The sequence below is a fragment of the Typopeltis vanoorti genome, chromosome 10 (assembly GCF_054136105.1).
Source record: "Typopeltis vanoorti isolate ZY-2024b chromosome 10, IOZ_Tvanoo_1.0, whole genome shotgun sequence".
NCBI classification, from domain to species: domain Eukaryota; kingdom Metazoa; phylum Arthropoda; class Arachnida; order Uropygi; family Thelyphonidae; genus Typopeltis; species Typopeltis vanoorti.
In genome coordinates, this window is record NC_143558.1 from 301,795 (window position 1) to 323,570 (window position 21,776).

At 34.8% G+C, this 21,776-nt stretch overlaps 1 protein-coding gene across 3 annotated transcripts in view; it reads left to right on the plus strand.

The window, feature by feature from the left end:
• The window catches only part of LOC150102123 (tRNA (32-2'-O)-methyltransferase regulator THADA-like), a 694,369-nt gene that overhangs the window by 188,721 nt on the left and 483,872 nt on the right, over window positions 1–21,776 (plus strand). For all 3 annotated transcript variants that reach the window (XM_090398691.1, XM_090398692.1, XM_090398693.1), the window contains one exon: window positions 6,945–7,062. In XM_090398691.1, the coding sequence (XP_090254817.1) occupies window positions 6,945–7,062 (118 nt within the window). The remainder of the gene's footprint in view (window positions 1–6,944; window positions 7,063–21,776) is intronic.

Below are 21,776 nucleotides of genomic sequence, written 5' to 3' on the forward strand. Positions count from 1 at the left end.
CTGTCTCAATTGCTCTCCTAATGCCACCAACTTCTCTGAGTTCTTTAATTTCTTCTCCTTAAAAATTGATTTTCTGTGGTCCCACTTTCCTAACAGCGAAATCATCCTCCTAGGAGATTTTAATATCCATAACACTAGGCTTTCCTCCTCCAGTTGTACAGATCTTGCAGGCAGAGATGCTGAAACATTTGCCATCACTATTGACCTTACCCAAATTGTTCGCATGCCAACCAAAATACCAGATAATCCAAACCACTCTCCAAATACCGTCGATCTCTTTCTAACCAATGACCCTTCCACAAATACACAGTGAATGTATTGAACCCCCTGGGTAATTCTGACCACAATCTAGTGCTCATCTCCTCCCCCATTCAACAATGCCTACACAGCCACACCTACTTCCACACAAGAGTAGTTTGGCATTATATGCACTGAATGTATCAGCAAAGTAATCCTCACTGGCATGGAAACATACTTTTCCCACACTTCTTTGAACTGCTGTCCTCTAAACCCTGGTTCTCCAAAATGACAAATGAAAAATCAAGCATACCACAACTGGCTCAAATCAAAAACTTCATCCTCCTTTAATGCTTATTACTGCAGCCCAAAACAGAATTTGAAAGGGCAAAAAGCAGGAACTTGTCAGCCTGCCCAAATGGCAGCTGTGTCTTTTGATCTCTTGCCAAAGCAATTTGTCCAACACTATTCCCACCTCTATCATACCAGATGGCTCTATTGCATCATCACCCACAGAAAAAGCTAATCTCCTGACTTCACACTTTGCCTCCAATGCATGCATAACTAATAATGGCAAATGCCCCAATCATTCCAACTGCCCAACATACAATGCCCCCTGTATCCTTTTGCCAAAAAGAGATCATAAACCTGTTGTCTAAATTAGACACAAAAAAGTCTCCTGGCCCCGATGGCATTCCTCCGATTGTTTTGAAGGTCTGTGCACCAGAACTGACTCCTATCTTATGCCACCTGTTCATCCTTTCTTATTCCACTATTTATCCCAAAGCCTGAAAATTGCCTATATTCAACCCATTCCTAAGAAAGGCTATAAATTACTGCTGTCTAACTGCTGCCCTATCTAAGTAACCTCATTCCTAACTAAAGTGATGGAGAAAACCATCAATTCTCAACTTCTACACTACCTTGTAGGCACCCAGTTATTAAGCAACCACCAGTACGGATTCTGTCGCTGCCGATCATCAGCAGATCTATTCTCCTATATCACCCATCTCTGGACAAATGCCATGGCGAAATTTGGCGAATATCAAGTGGTTGCACATGATATCTCTAAAGCCTTTGACTGAGTCTGGCATAAAGGAATACTAAGCAAACTGCTAGCATTTGGATTATCTCAGGACTTCTGCAGTTGGATTGCCAGCTTTCTGTCTGGATTCACACTATGTGTGATGGTAGATGGTTCCTTTTCCTCTCACCATCTAGCTAATGTTGGGACTGCACAAGGTTCTATTCTTTCACCAACTTTCTTCCTTCTGTATATTAATGACTTACTTCAGTTGACCTCCAACCCAATACACAGTTTTGCAGATGACTGCACATTGCACCCCTCCCTTTCATTTGACAAACCGTACTCTACACAATTCACTTCAACCTACAGAACATCAACCACCACTGCCCTCAATTCTGATCTCCAACCATCCTCCAATGGGGCTCAGATAACCTCATCAACCTCAGTGCTAGTTCAACCCAGTTCTGTCTTATTTCTCACAAAAAAAGATCCATTTACCTCCAGTAGTATTTTTGATAACTCACTTTTGATGACAAGCACACATAGCATACTGTGTGAAATGTAATTTAGCTTGTGTGTGTGTGTGTGTGTGTGTACTCTAGATGATGACCTTAATATGAAGGTCGAAACATCGGGAAATTAAAATAATTATTTATAACATGGTTGTAGAGTCCATAATTTGTTTAAAATAAATGCTGATCACTGTGTAACACTAAAGGAAAGGATAGATTTTACAAAGTAAAATTTTAATAAACTTTGTTGTAATTTACAGTTCATCAGTGGCAGGAAGGCTAGTAAATACAAGGAAGAATATTAACAATGGATTATTTAAAACAGTATATGCCATGTCATGGTATAACAGGAAGGAACAGCACGATGTGTGTGATCTATAGCTTGAAAGAAATATATATATATATATTGATCTGATGAGAATGACTTTTTCAGATTTTTAATAAGGTTTGGCAGTCATTCCGATTCAAATTAGGACAATGAAGTAAGGCTTCGGCACTTTCGATAAATAAACATTTGAACGGCAAGTAGCATCTATGAATTAGGCATGTTTTAGAACAGAAGATTCCATCATCAGTACTTGATTCCATACTGTTCTAGGCCAGGATTGATGTTAGGATTGATGTACTTGTAATATTTTTTCCACAGAATGTTCAGTTTGTCGAAAATAAGAAAGATGGCAATCACAAGGAACTTGGTAGATGCCATGTAGAGAAAAAGCAAATCATTTATCTTAAGAGTAGATAGCCACAAAGAGAGTTTGTTGAATGGAATAAATGCACATACTAGTTTGTATTTCTTGAGGATTCTGAAATTGTTCAGAAATATGTTTAAATGGAATTTTTAATGTTTCAGAGTTGTTTATTGAAGGTTTGTTAAGAATCAAAAATATGTGAGGTTTATTTTGAGAAACCATTCAATTGCATAATACATTGGATGTTGAGATGTATGCCAATTTGGGAATGTAAGAGCCAGGATTAAAACTTAGGTATTGCAAGAAGGAGGGGAATCTGTGCAGCATGTGTGATTGGGTTAAGAGGCACACCTTCCTTATCTATCTTAGATAGACCATAAAAGCAGATGGAATTGTGCACGCAAAGTAAGTCTTTAGTTTATCTATGGTGTCCTTAAGTACTCAGAGAACACTTCTAGGCTACATTAATTGTTGTGGTGGAAATCCAAATATGTTTATTTGGGAACTGTAGCAGATTTATGGCCTTTTGATAGAACAAGAATTTCATTATGAATTAGTGGATATTCTGAGATGCTGTTTTAAAAAATCCATTGTTCATGTGCTAACTTATACTTGCTAGTCTTCCTACCACTGATGATGACATAAACTTCATGTTGAAATATTTGTCAGTTAAAATTCAATTTTTGTTCTTGTGTGCATGTGTAATCTGGTTACTATTATGAACAACTGTCTTGCAAGCATCAATATTTGAAGAAGACTTGAATAGAATGAGTAAATGGGCACAGGTGTGGAGTTGCCAGTTCGATGTTGCAAAGTAAGATTTCAAAGAGCACACATTGCCAAAATTGTGAAAATAACACAACAAACTGACAATGATGCGGAGAATGCTGACTTATAAGGTGATTATGGTTTCGTTGTATAAGGCCTTGATCAGGCTGCATGTGGACTTACTGTGCACAGATCTGGCGATGTGGTTTTCAAAAGGATGAAGACATGTTGGAAAGGATCTGAAAGCTATTGATTATGGTAGGTGATGTTTGGTATTTTTTGTGTTGAATATGAAGAATGGTTGAAATAATACAAATTATAGGGTAGTGGAGAGGAGGAGATGGCAGAATATGACAGTGATATATAAGTTAGTAAGGAATTTTTTCATAGAATGGTGTGTGTGGGGGGGGAGAACAAAAGGAAACCTTGAAGCTGTATGTGGAGAGTGTGAGCAAAGTAATGGGAAGTATTTCTTTTAAGGTTACACGGTGATCTATAATAAATTTAGTTTAAAACTTTCAACATCTTTTACACAGTGATCGGCATTCATATTTACAAATTTAGGGACACAAAACACACATGTTGAAATGATTATTTTACTTATTTAAAGTAAAGAGCCAATAGGTTTCATTTTGGCGATGTAAAACATTATTTAAATTAAGGGGATATTAAATCCCACATTGTTTTAAAACCGAATAAGAAACTCAAAGATCGGAATCAAAGAGTTTCATGCCGAATATAGTAACTATAAACGTATCGGTGACTACTAGCGTAAGCTAAAGCACGTAGTTCAAGTACGTAGTACAAACTAAGACAACTCATTGCAAAGGTGGAGAAAGTTCTGATCGCTATTCTTAGTATTTTTCATAATGTAAAACCCATCTCCTAGGAGATGTATGATGTTATACATTATGGTGGGAGCTCACTACCCAGACCAGTTTCGACCTTTATTGAGGTCTCATAAGTGAGTAGCTAGACCAAAGTATAATACTAAGGGTATAGCGAAAAGAACTTATATACTCTGCTATACGAGTTGTCAAAAAAGTACACCCATAAATTATTTAAAGTAAAGAGCCAATAGGCTTCATTTTGGCGATGTAAAACATTATTTAAATTAAGGGGATATTAAATTCCACATTGTTTGAATAAGAAACTCAAAGATCGGAATCAAAGGGTTTCATGCCGAATATAGTAACTATAAACGTATCGGCGACTACTAGCATAAGCTAAAGCACGCAGTTCAAGTACATAGCACAAACTAAGGCAACTAATTGCAAAGGTGGAGAAAGTTCGGATCGTTATTCTTAGTATTTTCCATAATGTAAAACCCATCTCCTAGGAGTTGCCTTAGTTTGTACTATGTACTTGAACTACGTGCTTTAGCTTACGCTAGTAGTCGCCGATACGTTTATAGTTACTATATTCGGCACGAAACTCTTTGATTCCGATCTTTGATTTTCTTATTCAGTTTTAAAACAATGTGGGATTTAATATCCCTTTATTTTAAATAATGATTATTTTACTTATTATTAATAAAATAACGCTTGATGTTTTGACCCCTGTATTGAGGTCATCATCAGCAAGATACACGTGTATAGGAAACCAAGCTACATGCTCTTGCACCCTATAAAGGTAAATTAAATCTATGCTGTTAATTAATCTTTTTATCAGCCTGACCTCTAGTGATAAAAAAAAAATAAAATAAATAAATAAATAATAAAAATAAAAAACTACAATAAACTCTGCTAAAGTCCTCCTGTACTAAGATTCTTCTGAATTTGTACAGTTCAAATTGTTATGCTATGATTTTCTTTGGGACTTTCTCAGTTCAAGTTGCTATTGAATGTTAAAGGGGGGGGGGGAATACTTAACCAAATTTTCTTGTATTGAGATTTTTCTTTGGCTTGTTCTGGTTGCTATAAAGGTTGCAAATGGGTCTTCCACTTTCTTGGAATGGTTAGGCCATCATTTTTGTTCAGATTTGGATTATGTTTGAGCATTTCACATGCTTCTTTAAATTTCCTCTCAAACCAGGTTTTGGTGCGGTATAGGGACTTGGTACCTTTCCAATCAATTCTGCGGTATGTTTGGAGTTTGTGGTCAGAAAGGCCGTTTTTCCCAAAATGGAGGTATTTAATGTGTTGTTTGTGTTCGTTCTTCCTAATTGGGATGGTTCGCCCTGTCCCCCCTATGTATGGTAGGTGTTACATGTGCATTATATTTTGTAAACCCCTGGGTGGGCTAGGTGTGGAAGAGGATCTTTGGAAGAACTGAGTAGGTGTCTTAATTTTGCCGGGGGTTAAAGGTGGTTTTGATGTTGTATTTGTGTAGTTTTCTGTCTATTTTTTCAGAAATGTCTCTAACATAAGGTATGGCAATAGCATTCTTGAAATATTTTTTGTTTTTACTAGTGATATACCAGTTCTAATATAATAGTAATAGAATTACTAATTTTATATTTGTCTATATGTATATGTATATTTGTGTATATATATAATAGTAATAGAATTACTAATTCTATTACTATTACTGATAAATCTTGGTAATATAAGTTTATTTAAATTAAACAAAATTAAAAAAATGTTTTTAATTTTGTGTATGAAATGTTGTGTATTTTTTATGTAGGAAGGGAACTGACCTACCAATTCCTTGAGTGTGGCCATTAATTTTTTGGCTAAGTGGTAATTTGGGCTGTCGATTCCTTCAATAATCGGACGTAGTGGTGTGTCTGTTTTGTGTATTTTTGGCAGGCCATAAATTCTGGGTGTGTGGGCATAATGAGTTATTAGTTTTTTAGTTGTGTTAACAGATTTAATTAATTCAGTTGTTTTCTTTTTATGCATTTCGTGAGGTTGTAGTTTACCATTTGGTAGGTGTTGTGGTCTGATACCAAATGGTTCATTTTTTCTATGTAAGTTGTCCGATCTAAAACAACAGTGACATTCCCTTTATCTGGTTTTGTGATTATAATGTCCTGGTTGTTTTTAAGGATTTGAGCACCAGTTTTTTCGTTTTGTTCCAGAATGCCACTGTTGTTTTAGATCAGACAACTTACATAGAAAAAATGAACCACTTGGTATTGGACCACAACACCTACCAAATGGTAAACTACAACCCCACGAAACACATCAAAAAGAAAACAACCGAATTAATTAAATCCATTAACACATGGCCAGAAAAAGAAAAAAAAACTAATAAATACCTCATTATTATTTTATTAATAATAAGTATAATGGAAACTAGATTTTTTGTTCTTACTATTATTATTATTATTCCATGACACCTCCAAGGAGTTCAGAGACTTATCGAGAGATTGCATTCTATTCTACTCTACAACTCTCTGTCTTCACCATTTAATTCACTAACTACACAAAACCACTAATACTATCATCATCATCTACACCAATGCCATCTAATGCCCACTACCACCACCACTAGTATATTTTTGTCTGTAAAATGTGTGTGTGTCCTCATGGCAGATTTGTCTCTTTGCATGGAGAATGGTGAATGATTGGAATGCGTTTCCTAAGAATTTAGTGACTGCAAAGAATGCGAATATATTTAAGGCATGGTACGATGAGTTGTGTATGTGTGTTTGTGACAGAGGGACCTTCCCCAGTGAGTCTTTGATGACTCCGTGGAAATGTGAAGATAATAATAATAATTATTATTTGTTTATTTATTTATTTTTTTTTTTTTTTACTTTAGTAATGTATTGCAGTCAGAATATTGTCCAACTGGTATTAAAGAAAAATTATCAGCTGAAGGCTCTGCACTAAGTCAGCTACTTCAGTATGTTTGGAATAATTGGGAACATTTTGTTGATGTAAGTGTTAATCTTTGTTAATATATACATACACTGTAAAAATTCTAATGTATGAACCTAGATAACCTTTTGAGAAATATTCATTACTTTACATATCTTTGGTATTACCGTAGTGATTGACATTGTTTATTAGATATTTTTGTATGTTTCACTATATTGGTATTATAGTATTCAGTGCAATGTTATGTATGTAAAAGTTTTGCTTAGTTTACAAGTTTAAAATACGAGCAAAATAACAAAAATTGAAAGGATTTGAGAATGACAGTTAATACAAAAGAAGGAAGTGGTCATAAAAACAGTAAATTATTTCGAGAAATGCACATCTTAAAAAATTGAATATCTATTTGCTTTTTTTGTATTCATGTATGATCTTGGCTTTTAGTCAGATACACAAAAAATGTATTGTGAGATTAATGACAAATCTGCATTATTCCTCATTAATGTTGCAGCCATACAACTATATTAATGCTCTACAATGTTATATAACATATATAACATTGTACAGCAGTATTACTGATTTAGGATCAGTATGAAGTCTGGTTGCATTTACTATATAGGGATAGCCCTTGACCAATCTTATATAACATTAATATCAGAACACAAACTGAATTCTCAATCAAAATGCTCTTCATAAACTCATACAGCCAGTTAGCATTCAAAATAAAATTTTATTACCTATAAAAAAATAGCTTTATTACCTGAGTTAAATGTTTAAAGTATGTGTATAAGTAATCTTCACAATTAAAGTATTGTCTGGGTACAAACTAGAAGGAATATCACTTGTGTTAATAATTAATGTTCTCCATTGTCTTTTAATAAGGTTACTTGTCCAGCATTACTCTACAGAATTTGTTCCGGTGATTGACGTTTTCATTAATGGAGTATTTTGCTTATATCAGACATACACCCCTACTATCTCCTCTGCTATTTGATTTCTGGGAAAATGTAAAAATATGTCTATAATTCAACTTGACAGCATTTTGTTCAGTTTCACAATTAAAGTATTATATAGAGTATACTTAAATGTAATCTATATAACTGAGAGAAGACCTCCGTATAGCTTTTAAAGGAATGCAGAGAACCGACCAGGGCTTCTGACCTAATGTTCAATCCTCACCTTCTCATGGTGCACCCTGTTAGGTATCTGATACTGATCTTGTTTGATCAGTATCCAGGTATCTACCTGGATACTGATCAAACAAGGATGGGCAGGCAATTAAGGATTTAGCCGACCAAATGTATTCTTATTGGCTTAACCAAAATATGAAATAATGGTACAACATGACTCAAGTAGAGTGATGTGGGAAAATATATAAATGGGGAACCGGACAATGAGACTTATTTGTGCCTATGTTCTCACAAAAGGTTCTACTAAAGTAGAAGTGGAGGAAATTTTTTGAAGCTTTAGAGAAAGCAACTGACAATGAAAAACAAAAATTTGTTGGGGATCTAAATAGCAGAGTAAGAAATGACTATCAGACATACAACAATATTTTGGGAAAATTTGGAGAAAAGAGCAAAGCTAATAATAATAATAATGGCAAATACCTGTTGAATTTCTACTCAGACATGGACTGGTTATTACTAATACCATGTTCCAGCATAAAAATGTGCACAAATTCACATGTCTAAAGCACTTTGTACCGTATCAATCCACCTATATCTTGGTCTTCCTCTGGGTCGTTTTCCTGCCAACCTGGCAGAGAACACTTGTTTTGCTAATCTTTCCTCTCCCATTCTATTTAAATGACCATACCACTTGAGATTAGCTCTGCTAACGCATTCCTGGATGCTGATAATGTCAAGTTCTTTCCTAATATCCTCATTTTTAATATGATATCGCCATTGATGCCATCTGTTCACACCTCTAATCTTTCTCAGGACTCATATCTGCAGTCTCTAGTCTTTGGTCAAGTGTTTTACTTCTGACTCAGATCCATAAGTTAAAACTGGTTTGAACACTGTCTTGTATACAGCTAATTTAGTGTTCTGACTAATTTCTCTCTTATTCCATCATCATCATCATCATACGTATCAAGGATTTAGGCCTAGTATGGCCTGTTCCAGCCTTAGAAGTCATCGTTGAATCGTTTAAGATGACGTCCTGGTTTTCTTTTTCCTAATGGCTTGTACTTTAAGGCTTGTTTTGGTAATCTTTCTGTTTTCATTCTTTGAACGTGTTCCATCCATCTATGTTTATATTTTTTATTTTTTTCAATTACTGGTTCTTGGTTTAATTCTTTCATAATATCTTCGTTTCTTTTGTGATCAAATAGGTATACTTTGCAGTTTTTCTCATAAACTTCATTTCTGCTGTTGTTAATCTTTGTTTGTCTTTCTGTTTTATTGTCCAGATTTCGCTTCCATACATTAAGACCGGTAGGGCTAATGTATCGTATACTTTTAGCCTGGTTTGTTTTTGAACTAGGTTTGGTTTAAATATAGAGTTAATTACTCCTGTTATTTTTAAATATTTTGCAATTTTTATGTTTATATCTTTTTCATTTTCATAAGTGATCATACATCCTAAGTAGTTAAATGAATTCACCTGTTCTAAGATCTTGTTATCTAATACTATTTTAGTTCTTGCTGGATCTCGTCCTTTAAAGGCCATAGTTTTTGATTTTTCCGTTGATATTATCATACCATAATCTTTGGATATCTCATTTAGATTTAAAATAGCTTTCTGTAAGTTATCTTCAGAATTTGTAATTATTATTTGGTCGTCTGCAAAGAGGAGAGTGTTTAAGTTAACTGTAGGTGAAAGTTTAATTCCTTGATGTAAATTTTTACTCCATTTTATTATTATTTCATTTAAGTAGATATTAAAAAGAGTTGCTGAGAGGGGACATCCCTGTCGGACCCCTTGGTTTATCTCTCTTGTATATGATAGCTCATGATTTAATCTTATTTGTATTTGATTATTTTCATATATACTTGTGACAGCTTTTAGGATATTATTTGGTATTTGTCTTTCTTTTAATATGTTAAATAATATGTTTCTTTTAACTTTGTCAAATGCTTTTTCAAAGTCAATAAATGCAATATGTGTTTCTAAATTATATTCTCTTCTTTTCTCTATTATTAATTTTAGGCAGAAGGCTGGGTCTATACATGATCGTCCTTTTCTAAATCCATTTTGTACCTCTAGAATAAAGTTTTCGGAATATTTCATTAGTTTGTTATTTAAGATTCTGCTGTATATTTTGTAACATGAATTTAGTATACTGATACCTCTATAGTTTTTACGGTCATCTCTATTACCTTTCTTAAAGATAGGAATCACAATTGCTTTTTTCCATTCTATTGGGGGGGGGATACCAGTTGAGTAAATTTTATTTAAAAATAATAAGAGTCTTCCTTTGAATCTTTTTCCTACGTATTTATATAGTTCTGAACCTAGCTTATCTTCTCCAGGTGATATTCTGTTTCTTGTTTCTTTCAGGCTGATTTCTAATTCTTCGTCTTCAGTTATTTCCTTTTCAATTTCGTTAATTGTTTGCCAGTTGTCTTTTTTAAAATATTTGTCTGTCCACAGTTCTGTGTAGTAATTTAGAAATTCTTCTCATTTCAATTCAGTGTTTAATTTTATGTTTTCTTTGGTATCTGCATTTAGGTGTTTCAAAATCTTATATACATTGGGTCTTATTTTATATAAATCATGTTCTAAATTAGAAACAAATTTGTTCCATGATTCATGGAACAAATGTTCCATTGGGTCTTATTTTATATAAATCATGTTCTAAATTAGAAACAAATTTGTTCCATGATTCTCTATGTCTTTTTCTGACTTCTCTTTTAGCTATGGCTCTTATTCTTTTATATTCTATTTCATCTTCTAATCTTTTACTGCTTAACCATTTGTGATAGGCTTCTTTTTTATTTTTGATTATTTCTTTGATTGTATCATCCCAGATCTTCAGTTTTTTCCTTTAATTGAATTTTTTAGTCTTTCCTAAGCTTTCATTTGCTGCTGCATTTAGTATCGTTTTTATATTAAGCCATTCTATTTCTATTTCTTCATTTTGTTTTATTTGATCTAGATACTGGTTAACTCTTTGTTCGTATAGCCATTGTACATTTGTGTCATTCAATAGTCTAGTTTTATAAACAAATGTTTCAATTTTTCTTTCTGTTCTTGTTACTTGTAGCCATTTAGGTGGTAATCTTAATTTTATTTAACAAGGAAGTGGTCACTGCTTATTTCATATCCTCTGTGAACTCTAACATCTAGTGAAAATTTTGATGTCTTTTCATTTAATATGAAGTAATCTAATATTGATTTCCATCCTCTTGCTGCCCAAGTATATTTATGTATATCTTTCTGTTTATAGAAGGAATTCATTATTTTTAGGTTATTATAAACTACAAAGTCAATCAATTTTTTACCATTTCTGTTTAGAGTGTGTTCTCCATGTATTCCTATATTATTATTAATTTTCGTGTTTCCAATTCTTGCATTTAAGTCTCCTGCTAAAATTATGTAATCATTTTTATTTATTTTATTATATATGTTTTGTAGCTGATTATAAAAATCAATATTATCCTGTTCTCTTCCTTCTTCTGGGGCATATAAACCAGTTATTGTTAAATAGCCTCTATCTATTTTTATTCTAGCTTCTATTATTCTTTCATTCCATAATTTATAATGTTTTATCTGTTTTGAAAGGGAGTTATGAATCCAAATCATGACTCCTGCTTGTGCTCTTTGGTCTCTGTAGACTCTACTGTATATCACATTCAAATTTTCAGTTCTGATAGTTCCTTTTAATTTCTTTTTTGTTTCAGTGATTACTGCTATTTTAAAATTTCTTTCATTTAATAACTGGTCTAATTCTATTTCTTTATATGCTATTCCTCTTACATTCCAGTTTGCTATGTATATTATATTTTGTCGTTTCCATAGATTCAATCCGATTATCTTTTTCTGTCAGCTTACAAGTATGGTTATGTTCTCCATGTTAGGGGACTAGCCTGACGATGGAATAGTTCAATCGTGGTGCTGCTACCATAAGGTTTCTGAACTCGCCTTCTTCCGAATTTAAACCCATAGGAGGAATAGGGTATATTGAATGAGAAAGGGTAGTTTATAGAAGAAATATAGTAAGGTTTATAGAGAGGACATAGTTGTAAGGCCAGAAATGAAAAGACCCCATGGCCCTCGAGTACTCTAATAGCACAAGGGTCATAAAGTAAGAAGAGTTGGCTGATAAGGCCTTATAGGAAAGATTAAAGTAAGTGGGTCTTCCTCAAAGTAGAAGAAGAAGAGGATAGATCCAGCTAGGGGTCCATGGGAGAGTGCCGCTTTCCTTACAATCAAGATGATTGCCCCTTATGGCCCTGTTGGTCCACGAGTCGTTATTCAGTATATTCGGACCACCCCGCCATATATATATATACACACACACACACACACATGGTGGGCTCCCCTATCCGCCACCCAGGGGACGCGCTCTCTAGGGGTTACAGAGTCCCCTGAGAGGATAAGAACATAGAAAATAAATATCAAGAAGGTGGCAAGATATTCTGGAGGTTTTGAAGAAGCTCAGAAATGGAAGAAAGTGTGTTGTAACAGAATTACAGATGATAAAGGTTATATGAAAAATAGAGAAAAGGATATCCTTGAAGTATGGAGTAATTACTTCGAAAAATTGCTAATTGAAACAAGTAGTAATAGTACAGTGGTAAAAAACATTCAACATGCATACAGTCAGGAATACATATTCATACTTGAAATAGCCATCGAAGGCTTGAAATGTGGAAATGCAGCAGGAGTAGATGATATACAACTAGAAATGCTCATGTATGGTGATTTAAAAGTCTTACAATTGTTGCACTGCATAGTTCAGAATTCCTGGACAGAGGGACGAATTCCCAAAGAGTTGATTAGAGCGCTCATTGTACTCATATATAAAAAGGGTAATAAAACTGAATGTGAAAATTACACAGATATTTCCCTACTGAGTGTTCCTAGTAAGATTTATGCAAGTAAATTAATTAGTGCAAGTAAATAAATTATATGCAAGTGTACTTGAGAAACGGTTGAGAAGAATTTTGGAAGGAAAGCTTGGTGAAGAACAAGCTGGATTCAGGCCAGATAGAGGCTATCAGGATCAGATTTTCACTTTACGACAGGTAGTTGAGAAATCATGGGAATATAACAAAGATCTGTATTTAAGTTTTGTAAATCTGGAAAAGGCATATGACAGGGTGCAAAGAGAGAAGCTGTTCAAAATGCTACAGTTATATGGTGTCAATGGGGCATTATATCAAGCAGTACATGGTCTTTATTTGAGTTGTAAGTCAGCAGTTAGAATTGAAGGAAGTACAGGAAGATGGTTTAATGTTAAATCTGGTGTCAGACAAGGATGTACATTATCCCCTCTGTTATTCAATATCTATATGAATCACATTATGAAGGAAAGTGGAATTAAACCTGGTATAAAAATTGGAGATGTTAATCTCAGCTCTTTGCTATATGCAGATATTGTTATACTTCTAAATAAATCCAATACAAGTCTGCAAGATTCCCTGACTAAAATGAATTACTGTTGTAATAGATATGGTATGAAGGTTAGCATTAAAAAGACAAAGACAATAGGCAAAACATGGAAAATATCAACTTCATTGTGAATGGAGAACCTGTAGAACAAGTAAAACATTTCAGCCACTTGCACACTATTTTTAGTGGAGATGGTAAATTAATTATGGAAATCAGCAACAGAATCAACAAAGCTGGTATAGTAGGAAGTCAACTGCATAAATTTATATGGAATAAGAGAGAAATTAGCCAAAACACTAAATTAGCTGTATACAAACAGTGTTCAAACCAATTTTAACTTATGGATCTGATAGCTGGTTCAGAAGTAAAATACTTGACCAGAAATTAGAGACTGCAGATGCACGAACAGATGGCATCAATGGCAGTATCATATTAAAAACGAGGATATTAGGAAAGAACTTGACATTGTCAGCATCCAGGAATGCATTAGCATTGCTAATCTTTGAGGGTATATACCAGGAATTTGATGATGATAATGAAGTATTACGTATATCATATGATTATGTAGTAAAAATAATTGCTATATTAAACTATATGTATGAAAAGTATTTCATATGAATCTTTCATGGTATTTTATAAGAATTATAAGTATTTCATATGAATTTTATTTCTCAGTGAGGATCCTTCACCAAGCATGAATATCTATTAGGACAAAGGTCCCAGATTATATAATCATTAGCATGTCCATAGTATTAATGTGCAATTGGTGTAATCTTTTCTGGACAGAATTCATATTAAGAAACATCACTGAAGGCGTCTAATTCGAAATTTAGGTGCCTTCGTATATTTAGAAAATTTCATATTTTACTTCATCATGATTCCTAGGTCTATTGTTTATCCTTACCTGAATGATAATAGGATTGCTTTAGATATTTTTCCTGTCTAGATGAAGAACTTTCATTTTGAACTGTTAAAACTTCATTGTAATTTGGTAGACAAATAGTCTATTTAAATCTGCTTGAAGCATTAGCTCATGTTAATCATTCTTAACCACTCCTCACACTTTGGCATTGCCAGCCTAATTGGCTGTAGCCAATATTGTTCAATTTGTACATTTATGATATTAGGAATGATTAATGAGAAATATCTAATTTAGCAGTTTACAGACAAAAAAAGCACTATCTGTGGGTGGTAGATGGCATCATGTGTTGATGATGGTTTGTGCTGTTGTGCATAGCTGGAGGTTTAAGATGTGGAGAGAGTGGTTTGTATGGAGTTCTCAGAGGCGATACATGATATAGTAGGATGATTAAGATATGAGTAATGGTTGCAATTTAGCATGGTAAAGCATAAGGTTATTCATGACAAGTGAAGAGATTGCATGTATTATATTGATAAGATTTCACTGCTTGAAATTGATCCATCTAGGAATCTGGGGATGATGTGGAATAGGAAGTTGAAGATTGGAAGACATATTGGAGAAGTGGCAAAGTCGCTCCAATATCAAACATGTTAATTTCTTAACATCCAAGAAACACTTGAATGTTAAGAAATACACTCACAAAAACGGATAAGGAGGTTATTTTTCCTTATTATAAAAATTTCGTATGACCATATCTGGAGTATTATTACACATATTTTCTAGCCTGTATTTGTTGATTATGTGAAAGTAGCAGAGGGGGTTCAGAGGCAAGTAGCTAAAATGGTTACTGGTCTTTGCTGTGCTATTTATGAGAAAAGACTGAAAGTATTGTGGATTACAAAGGTTAGCTAAATACCAAAAGCAAAAAAAAAAAAAAAAAAAGGACAAAGGCAAAAAAAGAGAGAATGTGATAAAAACAATTAAATTACTAAAAGGGATTTTATGGGGGGGGGGGTGCTTAATGGTCAAAGCTGTATAACTCAGAGGAGACCTCCACAAAGATTTTAAAGGAATGTGGAGAACTGACCAGCGCTTCTGACCTAATGTCCATTCCTCACCTTCTCGTGGTGCACCATGTTGAGTATCTACTTGGATACTGATAAGTTAAACCAATATAGAAAATGATGGTACAACATGACAAAATTTCATGCTGGCTGGGGGCGTCACCCAGTTAAACAAGGCCCCCGTTGTTTTCACCAGGGAACCAGGGCAAACAGCGAAAAGTCAGCTACTGGAACAAATATGAAAGCACACCCCAAATCAACATCACCAGAGTTAAAGATCGGTATTATCAACATAAGAAGCCCGAATGGCTAAGAAATGGAGCTAGCTGAGGAATTAGATAAGTACCAGATCAACATAATAGGGGTGAGTGAAACAAAAAAAAGACAAAAACTGGTGAGATCTTTCTGATCAATAAATACAAAATGTTATATTCAGGCAATGACAATCAAGGAAAAGAAGGTGTAGCCATAGTATTCAACACAAAATACGAGGCTAATCTTATTGAATGGTAGTCAGTCTCAAGTAGAGTAATGTGGGCAAATATGAGGATGGGGAACTGGATAATGAGACTTGTTTGTGCCTATGGTCCCACAGAAGGTTCTACTAAGGTAGAAGTGGAGGAATTTTTTGAAGCTTTAGAAAAAGCAACTGATACAATGAAAATGGAAAAGTTGGTCCTTGTTGGGGATCTATATAGCAGAGTAAGAAATGATTGTCAGACATACAAAAATATTTTGGGAAAAATTTGGAGAAATAAGCAAAGCTAATAATAAGGGCAAATATCTGTTGGATTTCTGCTCAAGACATTGGCTGGTTATTACTAACACCATGTTCCAACATAAAAATGTGCACAAATTTACATGGAGAAAAGAGGCAAGGAATAAGAAAAGTCTCATTGACTATGTTATTGTTGATAGTGATGTTTTCTCCCTGATGCAGGACACCAGATTGTACAGAGGATTTGAAATTCCAAGCGATCACTATTTAGTTTTGAGCAGAATAAAATTGAATTTCATATCTAAAATAATAACATGTAAGAAAGTTTCAAAGCGGATAAAAGTTGAGCAGCTCTCAGATATGAACGATAGACTAAAATACACAAAGATTATTGAAGAAAAAATGAAAGAGTTTGAGAACAGGAATCAAAACTTGGAGATTCAGTGGGAAGCCTTGAAAAAAGCCTGATTGATTCAGCTAGAGAGGCGTGTGGTGAAGTTGTCTGCAAGGATAGAAAAATTAGAACTCCATGGTGGACACAGGAAATTCAAGAGACAGTGAAGAAAAAGAAGAAAGCATATCAAAAGTTCCTGGCAAATAAGTCAGCTTGTGCTCTTAGAGAATACAGAGATAAATGCAAGAATGCTAAACACTGTATAAAACTAGCTAAATAAGTCATGGGAGGTCTTTGACAAGAATATAGAAAATAAATATCAAGAAGGTGACAAAATATTTTGGAGGTTGTTGAAGAAGCTTAGGAATGGAGGTAAGAATGCTATAAAAGGAGTTAGAGATGATAAAGGTGATAACAGCACAGTGGTAAAAAACAGTGGCCAGGCATGCAGTCAGGAATACATATCCATACTTGAAGTAGAAAAAGCCATCAAAGACTTTAAATGTGGAAAGGCAGCAGGAGTAGATGATATTCGACCAGAAATGCTGAAGTACGGTGGTATAAAAGTCTTACAGTGGCTGCACTGCATAGTTCAGAAGGCCTGGACAGAGGGATGAATTTCCGATGACTGGAGTAGAGCTCTCATAGAACCCATATATAAAAACTGTAATGAAACTGAATGTGAGAATTACAGAGGTATTTCCCTACTGAATGTTCCTGGCAAGATCTATGCAAGTATACTTGAGAAACGGTTGAGAAGAATTGTGGAAGAAAAGCTTGGTGAAGAACAAGCTGGATTCAGGCCAAACAGAGGCTGTCAGGATCAGATCTTCACTTTACAACAAATAGTTGAAAAATCTTGGGAATATAACAAAGATCTGTATTTAAGTTTTGTCGATTTGGAAAAGGCATATGACAAGGTGCCAAGAGAGAAGCTATTCAATACGCTACAGTTATATGATGTCAATGGGGCATTATATCAAGCAATACTTAGTCTTTATTTGAGTTGTAACTCAGCAGTTAGAATTGAAGGAAGTACAGGAAGATGGTTTAATGTTAAATCTGGTGTGAGACATGGATGTACATTATTTCTTCTGTTATTCATTATCTATATGGTTCACATTATGAAGGCAAGTGGTATTAACATGATATCAAAATTGGAGATGTTAATATCAGCTCTTTGTTTTATGCAGATGATGTTATACTTCTAAATAAATCCGCTACAAGTCTGCAAGATTCTCTGCTTAAATTGTATAACTGTTGTGATAGATATAGATATGAAGGTCAGCAATATAAAGACAAAGACAATGAAAATAGGCAGAATCATTGAAAATGTCAACTGTGTTGTTAATGGAGAACCTGTGGAACAAATAAAACATTTCAGCTACTTTTCATTATTGCATATTGTGCATTTCAGCACGATATTTAGTGAACATTTTAAATTAAATATGGAAATAGACAACAGAATCAATAAATCTGGTATAGTAGGAGGTCAATTGAATAAATTCCTATGGAATAAGAGAGAAATTAGTCGGAACACTAAATTAGCTGTATACAAGATAGCGTTCAAACCAGTTTGAACTTATGGATCTGATAGCTGGGTCAGAAGTAAAACACTTGACCAAAGACTAGAAACCGCAGATGTGTGAGTCCTGAGAAAGATTAGAGGCATGAACAGATGTCATCAATGGCAATATCCTATTAAAAACGAGGATATTAGGAAAGAACTTAACATTGTCAGCATCGAGGAATGCGTTAGCAGAGCTAATCTCAGGTGGTATGGTCACTTAAACAGAATGGGTGAAGAAAGATTAGCAAAACAATTGTTCTCTGCCAGGGTGGCAGCAAAACAACCCAGAGGAAGACCAAGATATCGATGGATTGATACGGTACAAAGTGCCTTAGACGATAGAAATATAAGATCTGATTATGTTGGAGGCTTGACAAATGTTAGATCCCGAATGGACAAATTTTAAGAAATTATTCATTCAGAATCTAACATGAGAATTCTGGCTAACTTAGATAATACATGCTCTCCAGCAGAAAGCTCTGATTTGTTGTATAGGAAATTGTGTAATAGTATATGAATTGTATCAGAAATATTTGTAGTCGAAAACTAAACTGGAGGATTATCAGATGTTATGATTTTTGTAAAAAGGAAATAGTAGTTAAATGTTGTCATATTAAGCTGTCTGAAATTTCGTAAATCGCCAGACAGTAAAGAGCACCAGTGCAAAGGTCGCATCTGAAATGCACATATTGGCCATAACGTTTAGAAATTGTGAGTGCATGCATGGAAGATGACGCAAGCGCGCTTACCTAGAAGACAGCACCTAACGACAGTATGGAAATTGAGGATCATCTTGAGGGCATAAAAATTAAGGGTCGTGCAAAAAAGAAGAGAGAGAATATAAGGCAATATCCCTTATTGCGAGTCTTTTTGTTCCTGACTTCACATCGGGGATTCCTGACCAGTGGATGGAGAAAGGACGAGCCAGGGTCCTATGATGTTGGACAGTGGGCAATCTTTTTGAGTATGCTGAACAAGATCTCACGACAAGCCGCCCACGAATCATCGGCCTACAGAGAAAATGTGCCAGTTGCTGGATGTCCCATTCGATAAGGAACAGAGATAACCCTCGGTCGAGGCAGTAACAAGTTTGAGTCTGGAAAAATGTAGAAGAGACGATGTAGCCATAAGCCAGGCGCCGAGATAACCGATCGAAGGATGACCCAAACAACACGTAGCAGTTAACAGACCGTCGGAAACAACTGTGTAACGTAAAGACCTTTACTATATGTTTTGAAAGAGATAGAAATTAATGTTAGATTAAGTTATGTGGACAATCCATAGAGGACTCTGATAAGAATTCGTAATTTGAGATCGTATAATTCTTACCAGATACATACCAGAGAGTGGTTTATTCAGGAGTGGAGTCTAAAAGACCTCTTGTGACTAGTGGTGTGCCGCAGGGCTCTGTTCTTGGACAACTGCTTTTCAATTTGTTCATCAATGATATAGGAAAGGATCTGAGAGGAAGTGTTCACTTGGTTGCTGATGATGCAAAGTTGGGTAGAGCAATTGTGAGTGCACAGGATGTCAAAATTTTACACGATGATTTGGATAATTTGGAGGACTGGGCTAGAAAAAATGGATGTCAATTTAATGTGGCAAAGTGTAAGGTTGTGCACTTTGGGGTGAAAAGAATAGCAGCAGTATATCGCATTGGTGGAACCGTACTCCAGGAATTGATGAGGCCAGGGATTTGGAAGTGTTGGTGGATAGGGAATTGAAGTTTAGGGGGGGGCACATTGCAAAAGTGATTAAATCAGCTCATCAAATCACTTGACTTCTGAAAAATACTTTAACATGCAGAGACAAATAAGTTGTTGTTCCTCTGTATCGAGCCTTGATAAGACCCCATCTGGACTACTGTGCCCAGTTATGGGCACCAGGGTTTCTTCGTGATGGGGAGGAAGTGGAGAAGATCCAGAGACGAGTGACCAAGATGATAGCAGGTCTGTGGAATGAACCTTATGAGAATAGGTTGAAGATTTGTGGGTTGCAGAGATTGGACGATAGGCAAAGGGGTGATATGATTGAGACATTCAAATTACTGAAGGGTTTCTATAAGATTGATCCAGAAGATATTTTTGAAAATATGAACTGGTGGTGGGAGGATTAAGGGCTATGCATGGAAGCTGGGCAAGAGCATGGTTGACAAAGGTGTTAGAGCTAGGTTTTTTACTTGGAGAGTGGTGAATGAGTGGAATAAGCGGCCAGTCTGTTGTGGGTGCTACGACCGCGAATGAGTTCAAGGCAAGGTATGATAGATACTGTGTCAATGTCGAATAGTTGTTCTTGACATGATGTTAGGGCCTCCTTCGATGAGTCTGTCGACTCCTTGGAGTTGCCAGGAACAATAACAATAATAATAATAATAATTCTGTTGAACAAAGAAATGTTAGGAATGAACCTATATAGTTGCATGTGACTGAAATTATATGTGTATTTATATTTAGTAGATGACCTTTACCAGATAGTAACAAATTGTAAAAAAATGTCTTTTAGAGTAGCATGCATAAGAGAATTGATTTAGAGTAATATCGTCATTTAGTTCTATTGTTTGTATGATTAGTATTGTGATCTGAGTGCATTTTGATAAATTTAGCATTATGTAACTAGCGTAGCATGAGATATTAACCTAGTAAGAGATTTGGAAGTTTTAGTATTTTAATCCAATTTTAGCTGTAATTGTCATTAGTTCTAATAAACATGTTTTGTTGCATATACGTGACTCATGCCTGAATTCGAGATTTCAAATTACCACTTATAATAATTAGAACCATAGCGGGAGGAATTTTGATGAATGTGTTTAAATAATAGAATATTGGCCACGATTGCAATTAGTACCGATATCTATTTAGAGTGGGTTAGAGTGAATGCCAACCAATCCAGGAATATTCTCTGAACCTGAATAAACTCATGTTATAGGATACTGGCTGACACAGCAAAAAAATATAAATTTGCCAGTGTCCGAAAAGGAATCATTCCTAGGTAGAGTCGAGTTAGGCACACATAAAGAAGTATATAAAAGAGGAGATTGTATGACTAAAAATATATAGGTAATTTAATAGGTATAAAAGAAATAAAGACATATCAATAAGATATGGACATAGGAATAAAATATAACATAAGTAACAGACTGATTTGGCGGAAAATAGATAGGAAGTTAGTAATGATGTAATTTTTTTCATGTAGTACTATCATATCCTGTACACCCCTTGAGGGTACATGGCAGGAATTTGATGATGGTGATTTTATAGAGTAATTGCTCTAAAGAAATATTTCAGTACCTAACTGGATGAGAGAGAACCAAGTGTAATTCCAGAGACATTTGGGAGTGAACTATCAGTAAATGCGTTTAAAGAGAAGTATGATAGGTTTTGCAGTTAGCATGGGTCTCCCAAATTGAGTTTCTCCAGACTCCACAGATATGTCCATGTAATAGTAATAGTTCTTGCTTTTCTTGTTAGCTACTTTCTGTTATCCCTAGATGTCTATTTCTTCCATTAAAATTAAACATGAGTTATAATGAACATCTAAGTATCCACACATGAGGTGGTTTGAAAAAGTTCTATGTTTTGTCTCTTAGAGCAGTGTTTCTCTGTTA